Source organism: Fusarium falciforme, chromosome 1 (assembly GCF_026873545.1).
Source record: "Fusarium falciforme chromosome 1, complete sequence".
NCBI classification, from domain to species: domain Eukaryota; kingdom Fungi; phylum Ascomycota; class Sordariomycetes; order Hypocreales; family Nectriaceae; genus Fusarium; species Fusarium falciforme.
The window spans coordinates 3816717-3839171 of NC_070544.1; the positions used below are offsets into that span (position 1 = coordinate 3816717).

General features: G+C 55.3%; 4 protein-coding genes and 1 pseudogene across 5 annotated transcripts, besides 1 other annotated feature; 2 read left to right on the plus strand and 3 right to left on the minus strand.

Annotated features, from left to right (window-relative positions):
• Window positions 1-2963: 2963 nt before the first annotated feature.
• NCS54_00107500 (Hypothetical protein) lies at window positions 2964-7905 on the plus strand (the record flags this gene model as incomplete). Its single annotated transcript, XM_053146710.1, has 4 exons — window positions 2964-2979; window positions 3465-3857; window positions 3974-4131; window positions 4198-7905. 4 exons carry the CDS (start codon window positions 2964-2966, stop codon window positions 7903-7905), a joined length of 4275 nt encoding a protein of 1424 aa, XP_053002685.1.
• Window positions 7906-9334: 1429 nt separating this feature from the next.
• On the plus strand, window positions 9335-13063 carry NCS54_00107600 (Hypothetical protein; the record flags this gene model as incomplete). Its single annotated transcript, XM_053146711.1, has 3 exons — window positions 9335-9359; window positions 9419-10431; window positions 10487-13063. 3 exons carry the CDS (start codon window positions 9335-9337, stop codon window positions 13061-13063), a joined length of 3615 nt encoding a protein of 1204 aa, XP_053002686.1.
• Window positions 13064-13851: 788 nt separating this feature from the next.
• Window positions 13852-17179, minus strand: NCS54_00107700 (Hypothetical protein; the record flags this gene model as incomplete). The annotated part of the gene is made up of 3 exons (XM_053146712.1): window positions 13852-14009; window positions 14070-15750; window positions 15803-17179. 3 exons carry the CDS (start codon window positions 17177-17179, stop codon window positions 13852-13854), a joined length of 3216 nt encoding a protein of 1071 aa, XP_053002687.1.
• Window positions 17180-18350: 1171 nt separating this feature from the next.
• NCS54_00107800 lies at window positions 18351-20854 on the minus strand (annotated as a pseudogene). Its single transcript has 5 exons — window positions 20722-20854; window positions 20597-20620; window positions 19863-20537; window positions 18673-19810; window positions 18351-18621 (listed from the first exon to the last, which is right to left on the minus strand).
• Window positions 18351-20854: a sequence feature.
• An 860-nt stretch (window positions 20855-21714) lies between these two features.
• NCS54_00107900 (ATP synthase subunit e, mitochondrial) lies at window positions 21715-22256 on the minus strand (the record flags this gene model as incomplete). Its single annotated transcript, XM_053146713.1, has 3 exons — window positions 21715-21788; window positions 21906-22086; window positions 22236-22256. The coding sequence occupies 3 exons, from the start codon at window positions 22254-22256 to the stop codon at window positions 21715-21717; spliced, it is 276 nt and encodes a 91-aa protein (XP_053002688.1).
• Between the last annotated feature and the right edge of the window lie 199 nt (window positions 22257-22455).

Sequence of the window (22455 nt, forward strand, 5' to 3'; positions counted from 1 at the left end):
CGGGTGGGTTGGCGATTAATCTTGCCCTGACATGTTTGTGTGGGAATTAGAGCACCAAGATGCGGTGATCTTGGATGCATTTCTACGCCGCATGATGCATGACACGCCCGTCAGACTCAGGGTGAACAACAACGCGGAGGGCACCAAGGGTTCCCTCCGGTCATGCCGCATGTACTGACTGGACTGCGTATCCAGCCTTTGCCAAGTGGTGAGAGTACGCACAGCCTCCACAATTTGGAATCCGGGACAGAGTTACTTTCCTCTGACTCTGAATCGTCGTCTTGACCTTCTCCAGGTTTGTTTCTGTGTGAGAGGACCCCTGGTTTGTTTCCATGGAAGCCCTTGCGCAGGCTAGGATGTGGGATTGGCGGCCGCTCGTGGTCCAGACCACCCCAGTAGAAGTGACGACGTGGAACGTGAAAATCTATCTGTCGAAGAGCCTGGAGATAGTACCTATGCTTGCATAGTTGGGTATTCAGTCAATAGGTGAGGAGAAAGCCGCCAGGCACACCTCATTTCAAAGTCTAGTATTCGTGGAATTGCCAAGGTAGATCCAATATCCTGACGCAAGACGAGAAACGCATTCTGACAAAAAGGCTGCTCGACGGTGTGCCAAGCTTTACATGACCCGTAGCTAGAGCGGATATAGAAGCACTATTAGAGCCCGCTTTTTCGCCTTGCAGGACCCCTTGTCGCGCTGAGTGGACGTTCTAGCGGCATTCAGGCGCCTCGAGACGCACTTACAGACAGCGGGATGGTGGAGCAGCGTCACCGAGAGACATGATGTTGAGGCTTGGCAGAGGACACCACTGAGCAATACGAGAGCCGGCTTCCACCCCGGCTCGGCGCGGTTTCGACCAGCGCGGCAGTGAGCCAGCGAGCCCAGTGAAGCGGACTCGACGGTAGCAGCGCGAAACATGCGACACAACTGATGACGAACCGGAGTGGCTGGCTCTAGATCGCTGAAGCTCGTGCGTGGGGACGGCAGTAGTAGCATTGAACGACCGACAGCCCCGACGATTGGGAACTGGCGTCAGTGACGGCGAATCCATGCCATCCATCGTGGGAGGGACTCCACCTCATGACTGGGGGGGCCTCTTGGGACCCCAGCCACTGCTGGCAAGCATTCTCGTTTTCTCGTTCTGGGCGATGATGAAGACGACGGCCTCAGTGGAGCGGCGGCAACGACTGCAGCGGCAGGGTAACCAACCTACAACCGGCAACTCTGTGAGACAGACAGGAGCGAGAGAGAAAGGCTTTTTGCCATTCACCATCTTCTGTCGTGCCGTGCCATGGCTTGGCTGCTGGTGTATCGCGTGCTTGGCCAGGGAAAAGCCGTCTCGAAGACCGTCATGAAACCTGGAAAAGCTGGCGCCAAGATGCGCAGACGCGCGCCGTCTTCTCATGTTGCACCACGCACGTCTGGATCTTGTTTGGATCATGGATAACTGGGGCCAGTGCTGGGATGGTTGGGCGGCATCTCTCTCACAATCGAATCGCATACAGGAAAACAGCCCGCTTATACATGAGATTTCTTTGCCGTCCACTCAGTCGCCTCTGTCGTTCGGAGAGGGAAGGCACACACCCGATCTCGTACCTGCTCTGCGTTTCCGTGACTATTTTCGTTTCATGAGAGGCGTATTTGACACGACGACCAAAAAGTATTTAGAGAAACAATGATCCTCTCTGGTGATTCTCCCACACATGTAACATCCCCTCCCTCTTCCGGCCTCGTTCTGCCGTTTCCTTTGTGAACCTCTTAGTTGTCTGCTTCTGGCCCGGCCCCTGCTTTCACCATCCTTTGTCGCATCCAGCCAGTCTGTCACTCGACTCACCGACATTGCTATTGCCCACTCGGTGAAAAGAGGGTCATTTTTAGTGAGGGCGTTCGGTTCTGGACGTGCACTTAGACTTCTCGCCCAGCCCGCGGCCGCTCGTCGGTGACGTATGCCATATTGGTCAACCAACATTTTGGCCCGTTACCACTCAAAGGCAGACCATCCCATCGACGGACGGAGCAAGCAAGCAAGAAAGACGCACGCAGCTGGACTGGACCCTCCTCCCGCTCGCTCCGCGCGTCTCGTGCTCCAGCTCGCAAGATTTAAAAGAGGGACCCCCGCGCCGGCCGAGCATCGCGACATAGAAAACCTTGGTTTGGGACAACCCTCCTTCTTTCACCTTCCAAGAAAAAACCTCTGGCTCTGGGTCTTGCCAGCCTCCTCCAACAGATTTAAGCTACGGGAGCCCGCAGCTCCGGAGGACGCACGCACGCACGCACCGACGCACCGCGACGACGTATTCCTACCCCCACCACCACCGACCCGACGACGATCCTCCAAGCCCGACGCCGGCCACCTCGTCCCGCGTATTCAGTGATTATATTAACCGGCTGCAGCAGAGCCAAGCCCTGTGTCGCCTGTCTTGCCGTGTATCGCAGTCGCTCTCGCCTGTCCATTGCGTCCCGACTGCCAGATTGCGACCTGGATGTCCTTTTACCCTTGGCACGGCTAAGAACTGACATGCCAGTCGTCCGACGCATCCGCCAGAGCACCACCTTTTGATGGATACAGACCGGCGCCGAGCCCCAAAGGGAGTCTAGAGTCTCAACGTACAATAACGTTAATCATCCAGCCACGTCCCAAAAACGCAAGGGCTGCTTGGCCTCTCTCTACTTTTTTGTCTGTCGGTTTCGGTTTCGCCCTGACTTGACCGATCATCGAGGACAAGCAATAGTTAACTATCAAAGACACTTGTCCATCCGTGTACGACAACACACATCGTCATCGTCGTGGCTGGCGCAACCCCTTCATCTCTCGGCGTTCCCCTTGCTCTGGGCATCCCTTGCGCACAGCCGGATCAATTGACTGTCTCTCCCTTCCCGCCGAGCGAACGAGGATTAACAGCCTCGATTTTCATCTCCTGTCTCACAGATCTGCCCCGGTTGAACCGGCCGCTTCGTCAACATGGGTCGAAATCGAGGTGCGTATTCGTGCATTCGTAAAAGAATCCCATTCCAGCTCAGGCCCTGTCCGCCCGCCAGGGCTGCCTCTTCGCATGCGCCATCAGCAGATGGTGGACGTGCGCGCCGAGACGAGAGAGCGCCCACCCGGTGGCACTAGCGGTCCCTGCCCGGCGCCCACTGGACGGGCAGTTGACGCTCCCCGCCGCCGCCTGCGACACCCGCCGCAGGGGGGAAGTCGGGTCTTCTGGGCGTGCGTCGTTCTCGCTACGGCGGGGGAACACACAAGTCCCACGGGCTGGGTTAAGTTCCACTGGCGCCGGTCCAAAATTCCCTGGGCTAGCACATTCAGGGGACTGGCAGCCCGTTCAGCAGGGTCCCTGAGCCCAAGGGACACCCGACCCGGCCGGACTCCATTCTCCCTCCCTCTGGTCTCGGCCCCCCGGGAAGCCATATTATCTCACCTCATCCCGTCCTGGTGCTAACCTGTTGGTTGAATATCTAGTCCTTTCTTTTATGTCCCAGTTCTCTGCGGGCACAAAGACACCACCTCCTTCGTCCTCTCCCCCCTCCGGCTCGCCGTACGGACACCGCAAGACGACATCTGTCAACGAGCCCTTCCCCGATCATAGAGTCAGCAACGACATCTCTCGACCAACTACACCGCCGTCACGACCGGATTATGGCACGCCTGTGAGCGGTTCACCCATTGATACGCCCCCTCGTCGACGCAGCTCATCACGACCCCCGTCTATGGTCCTGGCACACCAACCGCCCATCATGGATATCACAGAGGACACGATTCCGGAGCTTCAGCCCATCTTTTCCTTCCTTAACAGCCACTCCAACAAGCTGTACCAGGAAGGATATTTCCTCAAGCTCGACGATCAGAATACACGTATGCTTGATCTCGCACACCCTCTTGTCCCCTCCCCCCACAGAGCCCCTACCGCCAAGCCCCCTCCACTTGAGGCGGCCCATTCACACGTGCATTTCGAGCTAACTAGTTGACAGAGGGCCGCCCGAACCCTGATAGAACCTGGACCGAATGCTTTGCCCAGCTCGTGGGAACCGTCCTGTCACTATGGGACGCTGCCGAGCTCGATGCCGCCGGCGAGGATGGCGAGGTCCTGCCCAAGTTTATCAACTTGACAGATGCGTCTATTAAGATGGTAATTGGCCTCGTCCCTTAACGCATGTGAATTGTCACCTGCGAAAGACTAACACGACCGCAATAGATCGAATCTTTGCCCACGAGATCTAGCGATGAACAGCCCCTACAGAACATCCTGAGCATCTCAACAGCCGGAAGGAACCGCTATCTCCTTCACTTCAACTCGCGGCATTCACTGCTACAATGGACCGCTGGAATCCGGCTCGCCATGTTTGAGCATTCCACAATGCAAGAGGCCTATACCGGTGCCCTCATTGCTGGCAAGGGTAAAACACTTAACAATATTGGCGTCATCATGGAGAGGTCGCGGTTCAAGACCGAAGAATGGGTTAGGGTCCGTTTCGGTGCCGGTGTTCCTTGGAGAAGATGCTGGTGTGTCATCACACCGCCCGACGAGAAGGAGTACGCAAAGCTCCAGAAGGAGATGAAGAAGAGGTCGCCATATGACCGTTCTCCAGTCCCAACTCTGAAGGGAGATATCAAGTTTTACGACCAGCGCAAGGACGGCAAGAAGCAAAAGAAGGCTCAGCCGATTGCGACAATCACGGACGCTTACTCGGCATATGCCATCTATCCTCAAGCCAAGTCACTGATCGAGGCTTCGACGCTGCTCAAAATCGAGGGTAACATTGCTATCCACACCGACCCACCGTCGTCTACCGAGGGGTTCGTTTTCATCATGCCCGAGACTCACCCAGCCGTCACTGGCTTTGAGATGTTGCTCCGGTTCCTCTTCCCCACCTGGGATACCTTTGGCCTGTACGGCCGTCCGGGAAAGCTCGTTGCCAGCATCCTCGACTCCCGATCTCTGATGTTTGCCATGCCCAAGAGTTCACGTTACGGTTATCTCGAAAACCTCGACGTCTCCAACCTGATTCTCGAAGATGGTAGCTCTAACTGGGGCGAGAGAGAGTGGAGAAAGAAGCTGAAGGAAGCGACGGGGACAAGGATGAATGCCATGGATGATGCCCCGACTACACGATCCCGAAGTAACAGTCGGAAGAGCGTCAGACTAAGCTTTGGAGACGGTGCGAAACAGAGAATCGGGTTCCAAGACCAGCAAGGTCCTACCAGGTCCTCGCGTTCATTCTCACTGACTGAGCGCACGCGAACGGATTCTGCACCTGCCGACCCATCACGGGTGGCCTTTGGCCAAGGTCATGGCCGCAACTCCTCTGACCCTAACCATCTGGCCGACCCTCCTCCTCCTCGTCATGATTTCAATGGCAACAGCCCCTATTCTGGTTCGCCCCAGCGTGGCCCAACCCCTGTGGGCGGCCAATATCAAAACCAGGCCCCTGCTGAGCTCGGCAATGGTTATGAACACAACCGGGGTGCTTCAGGCTCTCCACCTTTGAGAGATTTGGATGGCATGCGAAAGATGCATACTCCGGAGCCCGTTTCACGACCCCCGGCTTTCAACCATGGGCCCCAGGCCCGGCCCGTCAGCAAAGCGTACCACTCTCCTGAGCTCCGGCGGGCTAACAGCAGGCTTTCTAGCTCCACGCTTGCCCAGCTGGCTACGGCTGGAGGCTTGGGCGGACCAAATGATTCGAATCCTTCTCCACGAGAAGGCGAGGTGGACGCTGCGAGATCTGGACCATCGGTACCTCAATCACACGCCAACTCCGTAGGGATATCTGCTAACGACAACCGCTCGCGTGAAGCTTTAAGTCCGCCAAACCAGGATCCCTCCTCCAACAACCTCCCACCACCGCTCAATCTCCAAAAACAACGATCTCGATCCCCCCTAGCCCAGTCCCCCTACGGACCTCCAAGCCCTTATGCGCGTGGGCCGAACTCCCGACCTGGAACCTCGGACGGTCAGCGGTCTCCCATGCCCCCAGGCATGGGCCCTCCACGCTCCCCTCATCCGCAAAACCCCAACCGTCGACCCGACATGGGACCCGATGGACGGCGACCTTCGGACCCTCGTCGCCCTGGACCTGGACCTGATGGACGGCGACCCTCCGATCCTCGTCGTCCCGGACCTGATGGACGGAAGCCTTCAGACCCCCGAGGCCCCGGACCCGACGGCCGGAGACCCTCAGATCCCCGGGCCCGAGGCAACGGACCCCCACCGCCAGGCCATGGCCCACCACCTCCTGGTCCTTACGGCAACTTTCGGCCAGGCCCCGGCCGATCTCCTGGCCCCCCTGGACCTCCTGGACCCCCGGGGCCCCCCGGGCCACATGGACCTCCCATGCAGATGGCCCATCGAAAGCCTGTGCCCGAGAGAGCGCCGACTTTTGAAGCGCCGACCTTTGAAGAACCCAAGGCGTCAACCATGTCGACCAGCAGTGTCGTGACAGCCAATGAGATTATCGACCACTATGCATTTGATCAAGGCCGCCGACCTGTGGGCACCCCAACCTCTGACAGAAGGCCGCCCCCACCTCAACGACAGGGCAGCAACAGGAGCGGCCAGAGCAGCCATTACGACGACAGCTCTTCTGTGAACAGCATCGACTATGCCAGCACCCACAAGTCTAATGAAACCAAGAAGTCTATGGAGCGACCTCGCGCTGGAGTTCTCAAGACAGTTGGTGGCAGTGACGAGCCTGAAATGCCACGAGACGCCGGCTATGACATCCCAGAGATCAACTTTGGGCCGACCATTAACTACGGCGCCACGCAACAGCACAACAGAGCACCTAGTGCTCTGACTCCTGGATCAAACCCGGCTCAAAGGCCTTATTCTCCTGCGGACCAACGGCCAACACCGCCAGCGCACAAGTCATCTGGATCCCATGGATCCCAGGGATCTCATGGACGCAAGGATTCCGAAGACATGAAGCGAACGATGGCATGGCAGCCAGGTGCATCGGCCGCACCGTCCACCTCCCAAGGCCTCAGTGCTGAGCAGTTTGTACAGCAGAGAGCGGCCCATGCTCGCAGCGCCTCTAGCAACACGCTGAGTGGAGGTCGACCTACTACGCCCGGCGGATCAATGAAGCGCACCAGTTCTTACGACATGCTTCAGGGCCTCCAAGGTGGCCCAGGTCGGCATTCACGAAGTAGTTCAGCTGAATTGCTCTCCCGTCCTGGGTCACGCGGTGCGAACTCGGCTCTCAATTTTGCCAGCTCGGGAGATGCACCCACTCATCTTAGCGCTCGCGAGCAGGAGCAGGTTGCTCGTCTGACGGGGGCGCCATTGATCAGTGTGCCCGGGCATCAACGGCAGGGATCCCAAGGTTCCGCTATGTTGGGTCACCAGCGACAAGCCTCGTCTGGCTCAGGTTTGGTCGCCGCCATCGAAGCCCGAGAACGGGAGAAGCAGCAGATAAAGCAGGGGATGAGCAGCCAGGCAGTACAGCATGCGATCAACCAGCGACAGCAACAGCAGGCCGCCATGGCATACCAACAACAGGTCTCTCAGCAGCACCAGCAACAGCTGGCTCAACAACAGATGGCGCAACAGCAGATGGCTCAGCAACAAATGATGCAACAGCAGCTGGCACAGCAGCAGCAAATGGCTCAACAGCAAGCAGCATACCAGCAACAAGCCTATCAGCAGCAGCAGATGGGCGGCGCATACAGCACTATGGGTCGAGGAGGCGGAGGCGGTCAGTATGGCGCTGGGGGAATGCCGTATGGCGGAACCCAGCAGGCGGGAGGTTACGGACAACCAGCCAGTTTCTCGCGGCCGCTCCGGACACCGCAGCAGGTTGACCCCCGGTTCGCGCCGCCACAGGGTCAGTATGGCCCGGCGCCCGGATCTCAACAGGCGCCGCGCAATGTCCACCCACAGTACCAGGGGCAGGCATTTTAAGTTATGAATGATGGAGCGAAATTGACAAGATGGGGTCTCTAGCTAGATGCAGTACGCGGATGTTGATGGAGAATAACATGAGCATGGGAAGACTATATGGAGTAGGCATTGATGCATGCATACACGGGCGTTTGGAGGATGTAAGAGTAGAGCGGATGATTTGACGACAACGATCGAGAAGCAGCCTTGCATATCATGGTGGGCATAGGAAGCATCTGCATTTATTTAGGAAAAGCAATAAACAAGATAGATGCATGTTGAATCTGGCATATCTTATTTCGAATACTGGCGTTGTCTGTGTTGGTAAGAATGAGCCAAAGTATCAAGATGGATTGGCTGAGTTCAAGTAAGATGTGTTTCCCAGGCCGTGCAATTGAGTTCTCAACGTTAGTTACGGCGTTGAGCGAGTGGTTGTCAGAGGCTGGCTTGTCACGGATGAAGCCATCGACCAAAGTCCCTGGTGGCCTCTCGATCGGTGGAGACTGTGGGGCCTGGGCGAACCTGAGACTCCCTGGCAGGCGTTGGTGTCCAGTGACTTTTTCTATCCAGGCCAACTCTGAAGGCGAGTCTCGAGGCCGGGCATTGTCTATGGCGGCTGACCGTTGACGTTGGCTGGGGCTTCTCTCGTAGGCTGCGGCGATGCGCGTGACTTGGACGCGCCTCAGGTTTCTTTTCGCGGACTCGCGTGAATTCGGGAGAAGCGAAGAGAAGAGAACGTGACGTGACCCTGTTGACAAAGGCTGGTTTCTGTGTAATCAGATGAGCTTTGTTGCTGAGGCATCCACCAAGCAGGGGTCTTTCGTTGGTGATCACGGCACCTCGATTCACTTCCCCGCCGCTGAGGAATTGCTTTGTAGGTGGTTCATGGCGCCAAAAGTCGCTAAAGAGGCGGCCCCTAGGAGACATCAGAGGGTGCCTAATTGACCTGTGAAGGGCCTGAAGCGCTGACCAGTTGAAATGGTTCCCTCCATGCCTGGGTTGTTAGTTCTCTCACCCTCATTCACTGAGAGATCGGCCCTAGCCAACCAGGGCCACCAAAGGAAGTCCTTAGACTGTCGTGACGTCCCTCGTCCCTTCCTTCGGTGCTTGTGGTTTCTTTTTCCATCCCGCTCCCCTCTCTTGGCTCTCGATTCCTCCAGACATCTCTGCCTCTTTTTTTGTTTTCTTTCTTACTTACTCTTCTTCCTCGCACAAGACAACTCCGACGCGACCGAACAGGGATAATCCACAGCTTCCCCCAACTTGTCCCACGTACAGAAAGCGATCGATCCTGCCTGCGCCCAAAACCTCCCGCCTTGAACGTTTGCGCCTGCGACCGCCGCGCAACTCTCTTCCACGATCTCACCCGTTGCACCGTCGCAGCCTTCGATAACTTCCAAAACGGCAATCTGGCATTGCTTCGCGGCGTAGGCTGCTCGGGTCGCTCCCAATGGACGGCGACGAGCCCACGCAAGGTATGCTTCGCCTCCGACTCGATCCAGCTCTTGCCCAGGCTGACCTAGGCTCCCAACAGCAACACAGAATGTCCTCGACCCGCGCCGAGTCGGGAAGCAGAATTCGGGCTTCTCAGACGAAGACATCTCCGACATAATATGCGTACTCTACCCCCATTCCGACTCGGCCCGCCTCGAGCTACAGCGTCTGGTCCAGGAGGACTCTCCTCACATCATCGGTAAGGACGAAGCGGACGGTGTCGAGCCGGACTACGACTTCGAGGACCAGGCCGGTCGCTTTCTCGCCAACCCGACGAATACCGGCAGCCATGCCATCATCTTGCGTCTCTCAGCCCAGCTCAACAACCCTGCGGCCGGCTTCGTCTTTGGTCGCAATCCAGGGCGTTGCGATATTGTCTTCAAGCACGACCCGCTCAAGAGGGTCAGCAACATTCATTTTCGCATCTATGTGAACGAGTATGGCTCGGTCATGATCGAGGATCAATCTACCAACGGTACTTGGGCCGACGGCAACCTGCTGACCGCCCATGCCAATCCGAACGCCAGAGGAAACACTAATCCTCCCCTGACAAAATGGGTCTTGACCTCTGGCTCCATCATCAAAGTCTACCTTCACCAAGAGGCTAGGGACCTTACCTTCCGTGTCCGCATTCCGCGTCGTGATAATGAATACGACCAGGCTTATACCGACAAGGTTGAAGCTTTCTTCGTCCGCCATCAGTTGAAGCACCAGACCGAAACCATCACTCCCGGGCCCGGCGGTCACGTCGACCTCTTCAAGGATCCCGTCCAGGCTCGATTTAAGAGAGAAGGGACTGGCGAGATCACGCAAGCCAACTCGCGATCACCACGTAACAGGAGAGAGACTCAACGGGAGTGGACTGGCTCTGGAAAGTACAATCGAACCGGATCAATCGGAAAGGGAGCGTTTGCTGTGGTTCACAAGGTAACTTCCAAATACGACGGCCTGCCCTATGCGGCCAAGGAGCTTGAGAAGCGCCGCTTCATCAAGAACGGCGTTTTGGACCAAAAGGTTGAGAATGAGATGAAGATTATGCAGCGGGTACAACACGTGAGTTCTCGAGGCTGCTCTCATACCCCTACTGAAACTGACCGCGAGTTTGTAGCCCAACATCGTTCGCTATATAGAGCACTTTGAATGGGATGACCGGCTGCTCATCATCATTATGGAATACGTTCCAGGGGGCGATCTGGGCAAACTCATCTCGGACCAGGGAGCTTTGACCGAAGGCGTTGTTCGGATCATGTCAGCACAACTATTGAGCGCTTTGGGATACTTGCATGCCAACAACATCACTCATCGAGATGTCAAGCCCGACAACATTCTCATCAACTCGCTGAACCCTATCGATCTCAAACTTACAGACTTTGGCCTGTCAAAAATGGTGGACAGCGAGCAGACCTTCTTACGAACGTTTTGCGGAACGCTGCTTTACTGTGCCCCAGAGGTGTACACCGAGTACGAGGAGTATGACGACAACGGAGTGCGTAGTCGAGGTAAGAGGATGCGGCGCGCACCCCGCCAGAGATACAGCCACGCGGTTGACATTTGGTCGCTGGGCGGCGTGCTATTCTATACTTTGACAGGCTCACCTCCTTATCCCGTCAAGAGCGGGATCAGCTATTCCGAGCTGTTACACAAGATTATGACGACCCGATTGAACATTACGCCTCTGCAGCGAAACGACGTTTCAGAAAACGCCATCGAGTTTCTTTGCAGAATGCTTCAGAGACGGCCCGAGCACCGTGCAACGGTCAAGGAGTTGGAGAACCATCCGTGGTCCACTGGCATGGAGTCGGTAATAAGCGCGTCACAATCGTTTGATGAGATCTCAGAGGATGAGGATATGCTTGGAAACTTTTCCCAGCTTCAGCAGCGTCACTTCGAGGAAGACAGAATCAGCGACTCCATGGGCGAGGAATCAGAAAAGGAGAACTTCAGCGGGCGACCAGAGACACAACAACCGAGACTATTTGGCGAAGTGGGCATCTCTGCAATTGGCAGCTCAGGAGTTATCCCGGAAGACCTGCTCAACCTGCAAGCGAGCAACCTCAGCGGAGGGCAAACCGAAATTTTAGGCAAGGATGTGGACGAAGCCTATCAGTCAGACGATTCTGCCACGCCAAGGCGTAGGAACCGCCGAACTCATCGTCAGACCAACATTTCTATCGCCCAGAACCAGTCGGATGATCAGCTGCAGAGTCTGGTGGAAGACGTGGCTTCTCAGAGCTTGGGTGGCAATGACTCCGTCGTGCAGAACCTTGCACCCTCGAACTACTCTCTGCAGTCGGCAGAATTTAACACCAGCAAACGCAAGCCCCCCTCACAAGATACAAGCGATGAGTTTGATAGCACACCCGTGGGAAAGCCCACTATGAAGAGGCTCAAGTCAGAGAACAATATCGAGAACCTGGCAAATGAGAATTTGGAGGAGTACAAACTGCTGGCTCAAGTGCCGCAGATCGAAAGACTGGGCTCAGGACGACAACTCGACGGCCCCTACAACAAGCAGGGCTTCTGGGAGCAGGACAAGGCGACTTGGCATTTCAACTACCCGGAAATGACTCACCTTCAATACAACGCCTTTCAGAAGGCTGCTGTTGAGAGGAGCGAGGAGTTTGCGCCAGGAAAGACTCCTCTCTGGGATCTGGCTATGAAATACTTTCCCCCTGTTCCACGGACAGGAGGACGAGCTACACTAGGCCGGTCAAACTCGCGGATGCCTCTGACTTTTGAGAATCAGGGCACGACTGATGACGCGATGGAGTTTCCGCCGACTGCGGCTCCCGTTGATAACTCTCAGATCCCCGACACCCTTCCTGTGCACAACCCAATCATTGTGCCAGTCCCGGAAGAGGAGCCCAACAGACAAGCCGTCGGGATGTTCGAGTCCCACCCTCAGTCATGTCTCCCCATCTCCTTTCCTGTCACTGACACACTGGTGTCATTCGGGCGTGGACCGGCGAATACTGAGGTGTTTGAGGACAAGTTGGATGCACGAGTACCCAAGTATGCACTGAAACTGCTTCTTTGGAGAGACGGAGATGGCTTTGACCCTGCAAAGGACCCTGCCAAGGTGCCCCCTCCGTGGCTTCGCAATGGAGGAGACCCGAACTCGTACTGCTTCTACATCTCGACCAAGGCCTCAGTTGGAATTCACATCAATGGCTACTTGCTTGCTTCGTCTGATGCTAAGAACCACAGCGGACCAGCACATCACTGGGCTCGAGTCTATAACGGGGACTCGATAGCAATTTGGGGCTCAGACGGCAACGGCAAACAAACCACGCTCGTCTTTCGGTGCTTCTGGGGTGCTTCTGCCCAAGAACGTGGAGAGGATAAGTCGCCGAGGCTGGCCTCCGCAGCCCTTGCCCAGAAGCTGGACGCTGCTTGCCAGAAGACAGAGAAGCGCATCAAGGATGTGGCTGAGAGGAAGAAGAGGGGCGAGCAGATCAAGGCGGATTGGGAGGAACGTCTGATTCATGTGGAACGGGAGCGTGAACGCAGTCGAGCATTCCAGGCGAAGCGACTGGAGGCGATTGAATATCTTACCACGGTCTCAAGACAGACGCCGCTTTCGCGAATGGCTTCACCAGCAAGCGCGCCCCCGACGAGCTACGTATTCGGAGCGCCAATGTCTCGTCTATCTCCAGACAAGGAGAACACCATGCCCGTGCCATGAAGAATGGCGGAACTACGAAATTGACTCCAGGAGCTTCTTCATCATTGGGCTCTTGGCACATTACACAGAAAAGCAAGCGCGTCATTCGGGAACATAGGAGGAGCAACGGGCTGTGTTTGTGGGATTAGCATTATGGAAGGGTAATCGGGCACGGCCTTGGCAGGCGAAGACAAGAATCATGATTGCTGTTATACTTGAGTGGTATTTGGAATCGCCTTTGGGCTCATGGGCTCATCTCTAACGGATGACGGACGGCAACTCGGCATGGATGGGTTAGGGACTTACTTTGTGGGGGTGTACATGGGTCAAGACAGAAAAACAACATAAATAGAAAATGATATATGATGTAAATGGGTTTGTGTCTGTTGTGCGGTGAACAAGTGGTTGTTATCACAGCACTTGACGTGTTCTCATGAGACAGGGTACTTGTAATAAGTCACAAGCGACACCTAGTGAATGATTTGACAAACCGTTTATTTCATCAGGCTCTCTTGACTTCTCGAAGAGCTAGTCTAGATGATGAAAACTAATCATACATCAATGGCCGCTCGCGGCATTAATAGTAATAGTACAGTGTCATGACCTCATTCATTCCCTAGGTTCACCATGTCCGTCCAGAGATCAACTCTCACCCTTCCAACATATATCATTCATAAGTCCCCTCCAAAAAGTCAAATATTCGCCATCACGTCTCTTATTGAGACGGGTGCCTCTGTAGCAGGGCTTCAGGGCGTGTGTGTAGGTTGTAACATTGTTGAGAATGGAACCCAGTTGAGTGCCACCAGGCCTTAGGCAGAATCGCTGCCCGAGGTAGGATGAAGTACGAGCTTGCCTTCGGTGACAATGTTCTCGTCAGTGTCTTCGTCCGAGGTGCTAAAGTCTCTGTCGGAGCCATCCTCGTCGTCGTCCGTCTCGATGGAGGAGGCGTCGGAGAGGGTGTGGTACTCTGTTGAGTTGTCTGTTAGCAACGGAAAGATGATACAAGTGTGTATCTCGGCGAGCTTACCAAGAAGATCATTCGCGCAATCAGAGGAGATCTCGAAGAAGGAACCTGCCTCCTCAACAATGGGGACGGGGTTGAACCCGTTGTTCCAGTAGAACTCGTCCGGCTTGCCAGGGGAGCTGGGAGGGTTGCTCTGCTTGGCTGACTTCTCAGAGCAGCCGTCAGGGGTGCTGTAGAAGGAGAACCCAGGGAACCGACGCTTGCGGGGCGTGTAGTAAGGGTTGCTTCCGGCATCGTCTGCAGCTGAAGTGTAGAAGTCGCCATCAGTAAAGGCAGTGTTGACGTTCGTGTAAGGCTGAGGCCCTGGGCAGGGTGTCCCATAACTGTCGGCCGACTTGTAAGCGCCGAATCCTTCCTGGTAGTCTCCAGCAGTCTCATTGAAGTCGTGGCCAGATTGGTGGCGGCCAAAGGGACTAGCCCGACTTCCAGGGGGAGGCGACGCCTTGTTCTTGGACTTGTTGAAGAAGGAACCGAAGCCGCCACCCGAGGGGAGGAAGGATGGCAATGAAGTAGTAGACTCCAAGTACTCCTCATAGTGATTGTGAGTGTCCTTGGACTCGTCGGCAGTGTAGGCAAATGGACTTCGGAACCCACTCTCGTCGGCAAACTTGGTCTCGTGAGGAGATCTAGGGTTAAAATAGAAACCACGGTCTTCGGATCGATCAAAGTCTCTGCTGAATGCGCCCTGAGAGTATCCTTTAGAAGGAGTCGTCGTTCTGAAGCTTTCAGGGGTTCGGAAACCTGACCCCGGACTCTTCATCGAAGACCGATCACGATGAGGGTGAAGGTAGTCGCGGGTATCCTTGTCCTTTCCGTGGGAGTTGGGAAAACTAGACTTCTGGCGAGAGATCAGAGGCGAGCTGGGAGGTCGAGAATATCTCTTGTTTTCGAGAGGAGTGTCAGCCTCAGCCTCAGAAGCCTCAGTATCTGTTGGCAGAGTCGTTCGAATGTCAACAGAGTCATTGAATCGCACAGCCTTGCTGCCAGACGACTTGGATGAGGCCGGGATAGAGTCACCGGATCTATCGGACTCGATGGACGCCTCTCGAGGTCGAGCATGCTCGAATGGTTGTTCCTTTGCCCGTCCGGGGTGCTCCATGGGCGATCTCTCTTTAGTCAAACGGGACGAAGGTCTACCACTCTCACGCACATGTGATTCATCGAATGGAGTGGGAGTATGTCCTCGAGAACGATGTCCTGGCGCGAGATCTTCGATGTAAGGTGCTCGATAGTTGGCAGGCTTCTCGGGTCGAGGAATAGACTCGGCATCTATCTGTCCAGAAGAGCGACGCTGAGCTCTGCGGCTAGCAGATCCAGTGACACGAGTAGGATAATCCGGGGACAGCGGGGAGACATTTCGATGGTTCGGACGAGCGTCGTTAGGACCAAGGGGCTCAGAGCGTCTGTCACGAGGCTCTCTGTACCGAGCTTCCTGATTTCGAGAATAAGCCTCTCTCTTGGGAGCTGGGGACTCGTGAATCTGGTCCCTGTCGCGGTGTTTCTTGTCCGTTGTGCCGTAGCGTCGAGGAGAGGGGGCTCTTCTATGCGGAACTGGAGACTTGAGAAACTGATCTCTAACACGAGACGGCCCACGGGTGCTCGCACACTGAGGGACCATGGAGTCGACTTCGTCATCAGGATCGGATTCGAGAGGTGTCCACCGCGTCCTTTTATCTGGAGAGCCCTTCAAAAATATTGTTAGTGAGGAGTTCCAAAGTTGTCGTGTAGAAACTCACTGTGCCAAGGACAGACATCTCGACAAGGCCAATTTCGCCTTGGACCTCCATCCGGCAGTTGCCGCAATAGTTTCGCAGGATGGGCTCGCCTGGGAGGACGGGATGCTCCCTGTGAAACTCTCTAGATCGCGCAGAGCCGCAGCTGAAGCAAAAATGATAGCCCTCGGCCACCCCTCGCTTGACCCTCATGTCCTGGCATTCCGCACAGATACTGAGCTTTCGTATTCCATCCGGAGGGTAGGGATACTTTTTATGAAATCTTTCGGAGCGAGAAACGCCGCAATAGTAGCAGAAGTGAAATTCGTCACCGCGCTCCGGGCTCTGATCTCCCTGGCTTTGTAGTTCTTGCTGAATGGCTCTCTGGGTGATTCGGGTCTCACCAAGAGTGTTCTCGGAGGGAAACTGTGGTGATTTGAGTCTCAACAGAGGAGAGCCGGGCGTGGTAGATGCCGACGGGAGTCTGGCATGCATCGTGGCCTTGCCCGATATGGCCTTGTTCAGTGTCGAGTTGAGCTTGTCTTGGAGAGAACGAAGGTCTTGACGTAGAAACTGATTGGCCGGCTGCTTTGACAGATCCGTCATCTTTCCGTCGATGCGCTTCTGAATGCGCTGCAGTTCTTTGGCGTAGGGCCCCGAGTCTTCAGCCCAGTCAGAAATGGTGCTTCCATGGCTTCGCTCCTTGGATTTCTCGATTGGTGACTTGGAACGAGGAGGCGCGGCGGTAGGTTGCGCAATATCGCTGGTGAGATACTGGGCCGTCTGGACCGGCACCTGAACAGTCGATGGTCGATTTGGTACAAAAGCAACTGGGTTTTGATAGTACACTGGTTGCTGTGGCCGAACGGGCACAGCACCAAAAGGTTGATTAAGATTAGACGCAGAAAAAGCCGAAGCGGGAATAGTACAGTGGTTTCCCGACTCATGAAGGGGTGTGAGAGGCGGGAATGTTGCTGAGGGTCGTACACGGGAAGCAACGACATGCTTGGGCATGGCGTGGGCAGATGGCCGGCGAGAGGTCGAGAAAGAGGCCGAGGACCTCTTGGAGTTGGAGAGGGAAGAGGAGGACCTTCGATGGTGGCGATGGTAGTGTCGTCTCTTGGAAAGGCTCTTCTTCTCCTTCTTGTTCTTCTCCTTGTCTCTCTTCCTCAGTGAAGGACGTCTCTCGATGCGGACCTCTTCCTCGTCGTCAGAGGGAGCAGAGCTCTCAGACTGTGAATCCAATTCTTCTTCTTCATCGTCCCCAGAATCATATTCAATCCTGATGCGACCATTCTTGCCACCAGATCGTCCGCCAGGCGTAAATGGGAGGCCAAAGGCCGCCGCCAGGAGGTCAACATTCGGACCACGCCGGCCGCGAGCTTTGCTGAAAAGGCCCATAGTTTAGCAACCCAGAAGGAGCACAAGAAGGCGAAACAAGTCGTGGCTTCGGTCTATTCGGTGAAGAAACAAGTCTAGGGGCGGATCGGTTTGAGGTCAAATGAGTGACTGTGGTGGGTGGTAGATGATAGGGGTGAGATGGAGGAATGAGGTTGGAGATGTGAGGTTCAGATTGAAAGTTTTAACACGCAATAACCAAGAGAGACGCGTTCAGGACTCTTGGATCTCGTTTGCCTGGCTAGAGGGCCCGTGTGCGCGTCGACTTGTCTGAACAGCTGTTGCCAGCTGGCGGAACTGGCAGCTGTCAGTATGCACTGCCACCCACCAACCACTGGTGGCCTTCGGTTTTTCGGAAATCCAAAGACATACCTTGGATGATAGAATGCTTTTGATAACTTTGCCAGTTTCTTTGGTGTCCTCGCTGCTCAAGTCTGGAAATAGGAGTCAGTGTCGATCCTCAGCCGTTTCACCCAACCCAGCCAACTCACCGAATGCTCCCGTAAAGGCCGCAGAGGCTGACACAATGACTCGTGCCCGATATTCTTGATATACCGATCACTTTAAATGCCTTCCGGTCGAATCTTTTGCCGTAACTCGGGGAGATCAAAGCTTCGTGACCGCGGAATCTCAGAGGTGAAAGCTTTGTTTGCTGACTCAAGGCGAAGAAGTGTGACGATGAAGATGGTTGCGAGTGTAAAGATGAAGATGAACAGATGTGAGTTCAAAGAGATGAGGACGAGTAAAGATGGCCTCGTAGGAAGTTGCATTAGTTGCGCCTTCTTTCATTTTCCCATCTTGCGCTCTTGCCCAATCCCTTTCATCCTCCGTTTACATCGTATTGCCTTGACAATTCATCACAGCAAACGGCCGCTTTGTCTTTGAGAAACAATATCCTATTTCGTCATGCTCCGTCTGCTCCGTCTCTCGCGTTTGAAGACAATGAACTGTAACATCGCAGCAAACGGACGCTTCGGAGCTGGATGCGGTAGGCTGCTATATAGGGAGCCGACTACATCACACCAACACAAAGAAACCCGGCCTCTTCCGTGTCAGCTTCAGTCAAAATAATACAGTGATATACATTTCGAATGCGCTTTTGTCTACATGCATCCCATATGGGCATCCTTTATCCTTTCCCTATGTAATCCCGCGCAAACCTACTCAACTCCATCTAGTCAACCCGGAGAACACGGGCGCCCCTCTTCTTCTGCGACTTCTTCTTCTTCTGGCCACGATCAAACGCCGCAGCAGCCGCGTGGTCACGGCCCACGTTGTCAAGGTCCTTGACCTTGTAGATGCGGATGATCCAGTTCTCGCTGGTGAAGGCCTCCTCCATCGTGTTGAGGACCGGGCCCTGGTCAGGCAACCGGACACCACGCACGCGATCAGCAACCTGGCCAGCGGGGAACAGGTTGGCGTAGTTGTAGTACGACATCTTGTACCTAGAATAGTTGTCAATATCAGGTTTCCCCTAAAACAAGAGTAATACTCACATCAAGCTGTTCTTCATTGTCTCGGTGGCATCGGCATCCACCTTGTACTCGCCGCGAGGCGTGAAGAAGTTGCGCTCCTTGACCTCATCGGGCCAGATACCCTCGGCAATACGGACCATCCAGAGGAACTTGTTGATATCATCTCCCGAGTATCCGAGGAGACCACCAAACACAATGAGAACGTAGTCGACCTCGTGCTGGCGCATGATGGGGTAGCTGACCTCCTCACGGGAGCTCATGGCCTTGCCCACCGTCGCGATGTGCGTGTTGTTCCACGTGTTGTTGTCAACCAGAGTAGGGCGGTCCGCCATGCCACCAATCTGGTAACCGTAGTCCCACCACGACATGATCTTGGCGTCCTCCTTGGTGTTCTGGCGAAGCCACTGGTACGCCTCTCGGTAGTCATCAATGATGTGCTGGCTACCATCAGGCATTCGGCTGGCCAAAACGACCGAGGGCGACGAGTAGGCGTTGGAGGTGACCCAGGTGCAGTGAGTCACAAACATGAGCAGGTAGACGGTCATGGCAGCAGTCACAACAATCTTGGAGAGAGTCGTGTAAATGCCAACCTTGGGCTTCTGCGTCGCTCGCAGACCACCCTTGGCAGTCTTAGAGGCGTCACCAGCCTTGGCAACATCCTCGGGGCTGGGAGTCTTGATCTGAAGATAAGTGTCGAGAACCTGAGAGACCGCAATGGCGGCAGCAACACAGACGACAGGGGTCAGCGTCAACATGAGACGGACCATGACACCGGCAAAGTAGCTGGCGAAGAGAGAGTAGACGACAACGAAGACATGCTCATCCCGCAGGTTCTGGAAGCACATGTAAACACCGGCAGGGAAGAGCCAGATGAGGAAGTTGAGATCAAAGAAGAAAGATGGCCAGGCGGTAGGCTGGTGCTCCGAGACGGAGGCAATGATGGGAATGTGAATCTTGGCGTAGCTGGTATCCCACAGAGAGTAGAATCGACCGTTCCAGGGGGCAATGTATCCAAGGGAGGTCAGGCCGACAACGCCGGCGACGCCAACACCGAATACCGCGAACAAGATAGTGTAAACGAAAGTCTGGAACTGCTTGCCAGAAATGGCAGATCGAACGTACTGGATGAAGCCGATCAACTGAACGAAACCAAAGATGCCTGGAGAAGGATTAGCATTGGAACACAGCTGGTACTCTTAGATGTATCATACCTAGCGCAGGCATATGCTCGCTAGTCTTGACAGGCAAGAAACCGACAAAGGGAATTTGCATGCTAGCCAACGTGCCCAGCGCGTACCACGTTGTGTAGCTGACATACAGGCGAGTGCTGTATCGGCCCATGGCAATCAGAGTGAGGGCGTGCACCGGCAGCAGACATGTGATGAAGGCGTATCCACCCCATGAGGCGACCATGTAGCCGTAGGACAGCGCGCAGAGCGCGCCCCAGAGCATCGAACCCAGCTTGAGAGCCTTGATCCAGAGGAAGAAGGTGAAGACGAGGAGGAAGATGGCAATGGCCTCGTTATCGTAGCTGCCAGCAACGGATCGCGAGATGTAACCGGGGGCGATTCCCATAAAGATGGCAGCAAGAAGACCAGCGGATGGCGAGGTGGTCATCTCGTTGGTGAGAAGATAGGACGCGTAGGCAGTCAGGCCCGAGAAGGCAGGGGCGAGAAGAACGCAAATGTTTCGAATGTCGACGGGGACAGTGAGGTAGCGAAGGGCGTGGTAGATGACGCCGCTCGTCACCATGAGACCAGGATAGAGGGTGCCTCCGGTAACCCGCCCGAGAGGATACCATGTCCGGTCATCGAACCAGTCCCAAAACTTGTAGAATCCATTGGCGACCAAGTATTTCGTCGCTCGGAAGTTGAACCACGGGTCGACTATCATGGGGTTAGCTCGACGGCTTCGACGCCTCGTTAGTATCTGGGGATGGACTAACACTCGTGGATAATGCTTTCAAAACCTGCGCGAAACGAGTTAGCAGCCGATTCTTCATCGAGAGCCTGCGCTGGAGAGCTTCTCCCACAGTGCAGTGCGTGTATCATGGGCAGGGGAAAGACTTACGAATCACAGAGAAAAGACGACTGGAAATGGCAGCGCCGGCAATGAGAAGAAGGATAACGACCCTAAGCAGGGTCCTCGTGTCTTTGCCGGTCACCGCGGAAAGCACATCTTGGTTGTTGGCCGCCATGATGAGCTGCGATTGTCGACGATGGTTGCCCCTTGGAGTTGATGCAACTTGTCGAAGACAGACGAGACGGGCCCGAGATGTTGAAACTCCACTGGGGAAGCAAGAAGGACAGCTTGGAGCTTATGCCAGCTGTGGCCACACACACCACAGGGGGAGGAAGGTGGATGGGGCCGTTTGAGGTACGTACCTCTCTTTCCTTTTATGAGGCAGCGCGCGTCCCCCCGTGGCCCCGTCCCCTCCCCTCCACTGCACAGCCGGGGCGCCCGCCGGAGCCGCAGTTTCGCCGGCTCTTCCCCAGGAGCTCAGTTATCCAATGACGACCAGGTCATTCTACGTCAACCTGATGAATCGGCCGAGAGGGGGAGTGATGGCACAGCTGCTTGCTATTCAATTAGTTTGGGGGAGTCCATTGAAGGAGATTTCGCCCATTGAAGGTCAAAATGACAATTGCTGACTGTCTTGGCACCTGCAGCTCATCATATGCCTGAAATATTGCTCAATTGCTTTCTCTGCCCTTTGCATCATCTCAATGGCAAAGACCAGCTCCGGTGCCAGCTTGTACTCCTTTCACTTCCAGACAATCCAGGTGCAGCAAGTTGTAAACCAAGCCATTGACGTTTTGTCGTCTAAAGTTGTTATATTGTACACCCGTACACTTGTGTAGCAGGGACCTAAGGAAACATCTATGCAGGACCGCCACGTATATCCTCAAATCATACACCGAGTCTTGAGTCGAGGCTCGAGGCTCGGATTATGCCTCCGGTGGATTTGTTTCCCTACGGTTGGCCGACCTTTTCGCCCGTGACTTTCCATCTGTTCTTCCGCCTCATCCACTCTTACGCTTTTCCCTTCGCCACGACCCCATCTTAAGGGTTCTCCTTGGCAACCTTCAGCAGCAGCTTCTCGAGGTCGAACTTGGGATCCGCGGGGTCGGTAATCACTGTCCAGAGTTAGCCCGGGGCATCCTCAACGGTCGGGATGCATGAGATGCAAAATGCCGCCCTCCCATTGCTCCCTAGGGGGGCAGATTGGGGCAACGATGCCGGAGCCGACATACCAGAGTCAGCAGCTGATGTAGGGTTCTTCTGCTTCGCAAACTCCGCCTTGGCCTGCTGGATCAACTTCTCCTTCTTCTCGTACTCGTGCTGGGCGTGCTCGGCTTTTTGGGCAGCGAAGATAGCCCGCTGGTGGGTGAAGCCGTAGAAGACGCCCAGGCCGAGGGCGGACCACCGCAAAACCTGGAAATAACTCAATTAGCCTCGTCGTCAAGGCACGGGGCGATTGTGCCGCCCAGAAGGTCGCGTTTCCGGCGTTGTCGAGTGCTCGGGGTCGGGACACGGTCGAGCGGGCGGCCGAATCGGCGTGGATAAGGAAGGATAACACGCACGTTCACTCCGGTCGAAGCCATTGGGGAATCGGGTCGCAAAAACTGCGCGATCGAGTGGGAAAGCGAGAGGATCGGTACAGACGATAGTCGTGGGTCGACAATGGCTTGTCAATGGACCCTGTCGGGGGTGGCTCGAGGGAATTAGGTGCGTCGGCTTGAGGTGAAGAATTGAAAAGACGTCGGGAAAAGTCGCAGTTTTTCCAGGTTTCGCTGTAAAACC